We start from the raw sequence: 7125 nt of genomic DNA, 5'->3' as shown, positions 1-7125 counted from the left end.
TAATAGAAGATGCACAAAAAAAAAACCAGCGCATTAGGAACAATGTTGAGGTGGATGGAGGATCAAAACACAAAGTTTAGTGTAAGCCATAAAATATTTCGATTTGAGGTAAACATTACAAGTCGGATCTAGCAAGAGCTGAAAGAGCCGGCCCTAATTGTTGTTCAAAATCTAGGAACACAATAAGTATATATGATGTCTTACAAACAACACTATACCTATTATTAGAGATCACTAAAAAACTTAATAGAGTTTCACTACACAATCATGTAAAAAAATAATACTAAATGATGTTTCACATGAATGTTCTTTGTAAAATATTTTTATTTATGTCACTCACTAGCCTCTCATAAACTAATATGATCAATATCGAAAATGATAATATACTGCTAATGAAAAAAAATAAGAAAATCTAGCCGCACAAGTGTGCGGGTCACCCTGCTAGTTTTTAACAAAACCTAGGTTTCTCCTCTCTTTTCCTTCTCTGCACCTTGCTCACCTACGCGACCCGCCGCCGCCAGTCTCCCAATCTCCACGCACCCCGTCCGACGCAGCTCCAACCCAGACAAGGAAAGCAGGGGAATGTGTGCCAGTGGGCTCCGCTAGATCCGCCGCCACTTCTCCTTGGCTCTCATGGAGAAGATGGACTGGGAGGACGGGAATCCGGATCTACTCGACAAGGGGAGTTTGAGGATGAGAGGAATCGGGGGAGCAGGGGCCTAGCGGCGAAGAGGTTGCAGGCAGATCGAATCGGCGGCAGCGGGGTTAGTTGGAGCAAGGGGCTGTGTTGCTTCAGGTTTGCCTCTCCTTCCTCTCTTTTTCCCTGACCTCAATGTCCTCTCATTCCTTGATCTCTAGAGGGGGGCGTTAGCTGCAGGGGTGAGAGAGAGAGAGAGAGAGAGAGTAGGAGGCAGGGTTGAGAGAGAGAGGAGGAGGAGGGCGTTAGCTGGAGGGCTTCCCTCACTACTAACATTTAATCGTTGCTTTATTTGTACCGTGAACCATAGTATTCTCCAATGATATCAGAGGTCCATCGTTACAACCGAGATCTACTTTGTAATTTCATAATGCATCACCATAGACTAACATTGAAGCATATGGAAGAGCAACACCAAAAGGCCGAGGTTCTATTTCATAAGATGCATACATTAGACCCTGACCATCACCTATTTCATATCAAATAATTTTGAAATATCTTGTTGAGGTGTGCTTGTAATTGATTTCTCATTATATGTAGTCTAATTTTTGATCTACTAACGTATATGAGAAATTACTCTCGTATTTAATGGTTACTCTTCAGTCGAATTAAATAGCAGTAATTCAGTTTATTACTTTCATTCAGCATAATACACCATGGTTTGGGTGATAAAAAGTTACATCATTGGCCATGCATATTCAACCTACATAAGTAATTGCTCGAAAAATGAATATCCTTTAGAAGAAGTATTTGCTATTTGAGCAAGATTTGCTACCTCTGCCATTATTGAAAGTTGGAAGAGAACAAAGGGATGTATGTGAAGATAGTGATCAGTATTGTGTTCTTGCGGTTATGGGAAACTAAGCGATTCGTTGTTAAAGTGAACTATTAATTCTCTTGTGCTTTGTGTAGCCAATAATTAAAGTTGGCCATATTTATTATTGCTTTCTCCTTTTGGTTCTTGAGGTTAACCTTGAAAGTCTTAGTTTCTCTTCTTGTGCGGTGATGATCTGGTTCAATGGTAATTTTTCATTTCCAGATTAATGGTCTGTCGTGCCACTCTAGCAGTTCAGTGTAATTTGTTGTGTAAATGTAAATGTTTTGAGATGCATATCAGTGTTAATTTTAAATTCTTGTTGAAGAGCTTGTCGCATTATTGTAGATATGTTCTGCATCCACGGTACTTGTATTGGATACTAACATTTACAGAGTGATACGAGAGATGATAAACTTATCATAAATGGTCTGTCGGAGCAAAGCTTGTAAGCTTAGCTTGTGATCCACACAATGAACACTTCTCTGGTAAGTGATCTTGTTGTTTTTTGACATTCTAGATTCCGTTGTCTGCCATGTATAGAACATATTGGAAATTACTGATTGATGGTAGCAACCTTTTGTTGAACATGTATTGAAGTTTCCAATCAGAGACAGTATGATTGAAACCAAAATGAAGATTTTGTACTATCTTTTGAAAGAAAACAACATATCTTGTGTAGAACGTGGATCCATGACTATGGATGGACTCGGGCATATCTCCACTGCAAAACTACACTAGGTCCTCCTTACTGTTATAATCTAAGGCTATAGTAAATAGTAAATGTAGTTGCACAGTTCTGGTTCACTTTCTGGTGCACGTGTTGCTTAGTCAATTCCTACCACATCTTTCTTGGAACAAAGGCTTTGATGTTCTTGTTACATGACAGCTATGTCTTGCAGGTTAGTCTTGACAATTGGATGGTTCAACCATTTGATATATGGACAACTTCATCAAATTCAAATCCTAGACAGCCACGTTTACTTTGCATGCACACACTACGGTTGCTTCTTCCATATCCATCTGCCCGTGTAAGCTTAATGTATGTTCCACTATGTATACAAGTGTGCTGAAAAAAGAGATGAGTGCGGCCACCTCAAATAGAATTACTGACAATGATGCGAATTTTGCATTGAAGAGGCTACTAACACTTCCGGTATTAATCGAACCAGTTGCTGACATGTCTCTAAATGCAGGTGGAACTCTGGGATATATCAAACAAGCAGCCTTAAGTGATTTCCTGAACTCGTATGCACTTAAGTGATTTCCTTTTTTTATCTTGCAGAAGGATTTGTGCCGATTATGTTGCTAACCCACTTTCTTACTGTTTTGGGGAGCTGTACATACAGTTCCGTTTTCGAATGTCAGCCCCTTTTTTACTAGCATGTGGAGGATCAAAAAGCAAACTAAAGGTAAGCAGTGCCTATATGTGTAGTCTTTCAAAGCTTCAGCTCCCATGGCTCTCCATTACTCTTGCATTGACACTGTCGGAATACACTGTCGGAACCTGTGGTAGCTAATAAATGGAAGACTAAAAAAACTTGGTATCCATTGAAGTTACGTGTTGTGGTTGTTTCTCGCTATGTGTGAGAAGAGATGGATTTTCATGCTAATGAAGTGAATGTCCCAGTTTTATTATGGAGCAAAATGGAAGCATGGGCTGACCTTGATAAAATAAGATTGTTTACCACTGCAGAAGGTGGTTTTATATTCCTAATTCACATTGTTCTGCTTCTTAAATCTATCACTATTAAAGATGTGGCTTCCCTCTCCTGGTTTACTTTCTTTTAGTTATGGCTCGCTTACTTGCGCCGTTTCCCCGCGAGCTGTCGCTGCTGTCGTGACGTTGAAGTTATCCGCATGTAATTTTAACTGGCCTTGCATGTTTGCTCGAACAATAGTTTGCTCTTTGTCTGCATGCACATGTTCCGCGGCCTACCTGTTTAGTCAGCAGTTTCTTCTTGTAGTTTATTTTCTGTCTTGTTAGAATATTTTGCCTTTTGCCATCTAAAGATGACTAGCTATTGTATTGATATGTAATTTGTTTCTGACCAACTTATTGGATTTTCCCCAGTTTGAGTTTGTCAGTTCCTTCAAAGCAAATCGCTTCTAAGAGTTCCTTATGTAACCTGGTTTAGTTCCTATTCACATGATGCTACTTGTAATACTTTTGTCTTCTACATTACTGCTGCCTTTTTGTTGCTTCTACAATTTGTTTATATTTCTGTGATTGTCATTATTTATTTAGGCTTGAAGGATAAAGTAGCTTTGTAACCAATTGTGTCTGTGCAGGCTAGCAAACCTGCATTGATTGTCTGTTATCATATAATTATAAGTTCAATTTTCAGACACAATCTCATAGGTAAAAAGGTATGAGTTGTATTTTCTTCTGTAAATGTGATAAGTTTAGAATAAGGGAAATTAGCATTGCAATGTTTCAGTTTTTCTCTTTCCATAGGGAGGATGTCATGTGCTCTGGGTTCAGACTTCTGTCCTCTTGGAGGCTGAGACGAGGTGAACTCGATTTGTCTACCATGTGATATCATCTCACTGAAACTGTTTCTCACACAACTTGTTTACATAGCGATATCAACTCTACCATGACCAAGGATATAGGTCTGGACAGGAGGATTTGTTGTGCTATTTGTCTTCTCCAAAATAACTTCTTTGTTTGTGTTTAGTTTATGCCTTCATGTACAAACTTAGAGTTTCTAAGCCAATTAATGACCTCATTCCTTTGTGAATATGAAATTACGAGGCACTTTTAGTTGTGTTGCAGGGAAAACTGCTACTTCTAGCCCAATTTAGATTGCTATTATAATTTTCATCTATGTTTGGATGTCCTATTTGGAGTAATTATGCTGAACAATGTGAGCCTCAGGACAAAATAATCATTCAGTAGCAAAGGAATGTACCATGGATAGTAAAGACAGCTGCAGTTTTGCTACTCTTTCCGTTTTGATCTGGTACAAAACTGGTGAATTACTAACTAGAAATTTCTTGCTTATGTTTATCTTACAGGATCCACCTAGCTGTTTGTGTTTCTGTTGTAGGGGAATGCATCCCATATTTGTATTAGACTGATCAGATACTTCAGACTCACAGAAAGGTACGACAATACAAATTCTCAGTGATTTTCTGCAGCCTGTAATTGTTAATGCTGCTTCATCATGTAAGGTCTCGTGTTTCGCACCAAGCAATAATATGTTGTATTGGTAAAAGCAAAAGTCGCAAGTCACCCCGCAAGAGTTGTATGTTTTAGGCTAGCAATTCCGGTCATGCCTATTTTGCAATTTACCTGTTTCCTACTAACTTCAGGTTTGCGGGCTGCTTGAGAAGGCTATATGGAGAGCTGTAGGAGAACTTCTATATTGATCATGCTTAAGAGAGTAGGAAGTTTGTGTCAAGGCCTTAAATTTTATTTACTAAGATGTTTGATGTATGGTAAATCAGAAGTACTGCTATCCATGTGCAACACACTCCCGTTCCGTCTTCCCTGTTAATGTCTGCTTGATCAACCATTGCTATGAGGAGCTTATAAAAGGCCTATTTTGAAACGAAGATTAGGATTGCAACAACCAGACATGTATATATGCAAGACAAGATTTGTTCAAAACTAAGTCCAGAACTTCGTTCATACTTCAAGTCATCGTGTCCTAGATTAGTTAGTTTTTGGTCAAGCATTCTTTATGATTTTATTTTGGTGTGATCGTTTTTTCCTATGTAGCTGTTTGTAATGACTGTTTTCCATGGTGTTAAATATAATGGAACATATGACTCTTCTTGATCTAAGAAAAATTTGCCGGTAGATCGTAGTACAGGATCCCGTGGTCTCTCCTCTCAGCCGCCGCCCTAACCCTAATCGCCTCCAGTTCATCCTCCATAAATTGGTTCCCCCTCCTCCGGTCGGCTTCGCCGGCGTCAGGAGGAGTGGGGAACCCGATCTATGCGTGGAGTTTTGAATAAAAGTATTGTTTTCATTAGATTATGTTAGGATTTTGGTAGCCGCCTTCTTGTTGGTTTCCCTCAATGGAGATGGCATCATATGCAATAAGTGATCTTCGGACTTTCGTTCGGCGACGAGATCTTCTTCCCGGCGTCAATGGTGGTGTTGAACAATTACAATTTTCTAGGTATGGGTCTTCGGATCTTGCTTCGCCAGATCGATTTTGGATCTTTTGTCGTTGTTGCTGCGAGGAGGATTATCCTCGCAGTTTTTGTCCCGGCTGCTACGTCCTCGACAATGGTAATTCGTACTCTCGGCTCTCCATCGACGACGACAAAGCTAGTTGGTTATTATTTCCTGATATACTGGTGTTGGTACTCTTGCCGATGTTGTATGTCTGCTTTAATGGTTGCGTGCGTGCACGCAGTCTTGCCATTGCGGCTCAAAAAATTATAGGAGAACTTTCGTCGGTATCTACAGGTCTATGGTTCGTTATGTATCTTTGGCTGCCTTCACAAGAGTACAAGATTGTGTTCGGAAGAAGAAAGAAATTGAAGACCTCGAAGATTTGTTACTATCTTTTAGACTTTATTTTGTAATCGTTGGAGTCAGTTCATGTATCTCTACCATGTACTATTTGTTACTATGAATATATGTGGTATTGATTGTCAAAAAAAAAAAAATATATAATGGAACATGTGTGCTCCCTTCAAATGTTCCCTACACTAATAAATATGCACTGGAATTGGGACGCACAACTCCAGCGAGGAGGCGCCCCAGTAATTTAGCTTAATGTGCATGTATCTTTCGATCACGGAATTAATTCATTCCCCAATATATAAGAGTCGGCAACATGAATTAAGGCATTGGATACACTAAGGTGATATTGTGAGATAAAAACGAATGTTACAAAAACAGAAACATGCAGCACATGGATCGAGCATAGAATAAAATGAATAACTCCAGACAACAAACACCCATTGCCTTCGTTGTCATCAAACCTGCTTATTTTGTACATGTGAACCCGACGGGAATGGCAGCATGGACCCACATAGGCCCGACATATTATGTAGGCCCACCAAGCTCTAGCATGCGGGGCCACGCGTCGAGAATTGACACATCTCCATGTGGGCCCGATGGGAATGGCACGTGGGACCCATGTAGGACCGACAAAGTATGTAGGCCCAGCAAGCTCTTACACAAGGTCCCACCAATCTCTGACATTCGGGCCCACCAAAGCTCTGACATGCGGGGCCACGCCACATCTCCATGTGGGCCCGACGGGAATGGAACCTGGGACCCACGTCGGCCCGACGTATTATGTAGGCCCAGCAAGCTCTGAACTACGGGGCCATGCGTCCAGAATTGACGGCAGGTAGACAATTGTGCTGGCACGTGCGCAAAAAAAGTTGGCATGGAAACTGACATGTGGAACCCATGTTGGTGGTACTGACAGTTCTGGTCCACTTCGCATGCATGGAGGCTGTCGGAACGGGCAGCCCCACGCAGGTGGGTCATGTCGGTACCTGACATGCGGTCCCGAGTGCTGTAGGCCAGGTACATGTATGCAGACAGTGGTTATCTCCCCTTACAAATATGGATCCTAGTGCTCCATGCCTTGGATTGTTGTGCGGGCAGACAGAAAAGTACGTGAACAAAAGCGTGCAC

General features: G+C 40.9%; 1 protein-coding gene across 1 annotated transcript; it reads left to right on the top strand.

Annotated features, from left to right (window-relative positions):
• The first annotated feature begins 2232 nt into the window (after positions 1 to 2232).
• Positions 2233 to 4697, top strand: LOC124658289. Its single transcript, XM_047196659.1, has 4 exons — positions 2233 to 2923; positions 3804 to 3881; positions 3970 to 4025; positions 4533 to 4697. Exons 1-4 carry the CDS (start codon positions 2762 to 2764, stop codon positions 4588 to 4590), a joined length of 354 nt encoding a protein of 117 aa, XP_047052615.1. The 5' UTR covers positions 2233 to 2761; the 3' UTR covers positions 4591 to 4697.
• The last annotated feature ends 2428 nt before the right edge of the window (positions 4698 to 7125 follow it).

Source organism: Lolium rigidum, chromosome 5 (genome assembly GCF_022539505.1).
Source record: "Lolium rigidum isolate FL_2022 chromosome 5, APGP_CSIRO_Lrig_0.1, whole genome shotgun sequence".
In the NCBI taxonomy this organism is placed as follows: domain Eukaryota; kingdom Viridiplantae; phylum Streptophyta; class Magnoliopsida; order Poales; family Poaceae; genus Lolium; species Lolium rigidum.
This window is presented reverse-complemented; position numbering and strand designations above follow the sequence as displayed.

Coding starts and splice junctions, on each gene's coding strand:
- LOC124658289 (XM_047196659.1), top strand. CDS start 2,762: ATGCACTTAAGTGATTTCCTTTTTTTATCTTGCAGAAGGATTTGTGCC. Junction 2,924..3,803: donor GATCAAAAAGCAAACTAAAG/GTAAGCAGTGCC, acceptor GTGTCTGTGCAG/GCTAGCAAACCTGCATTGAT. Junction 3,882..3,969: donor ACAATCTCATAGGTAAAAAG/GTATGAGTTGTA, acceptor CTCTTTCCATAG/GGAGGATGTCATGTGCTCTG.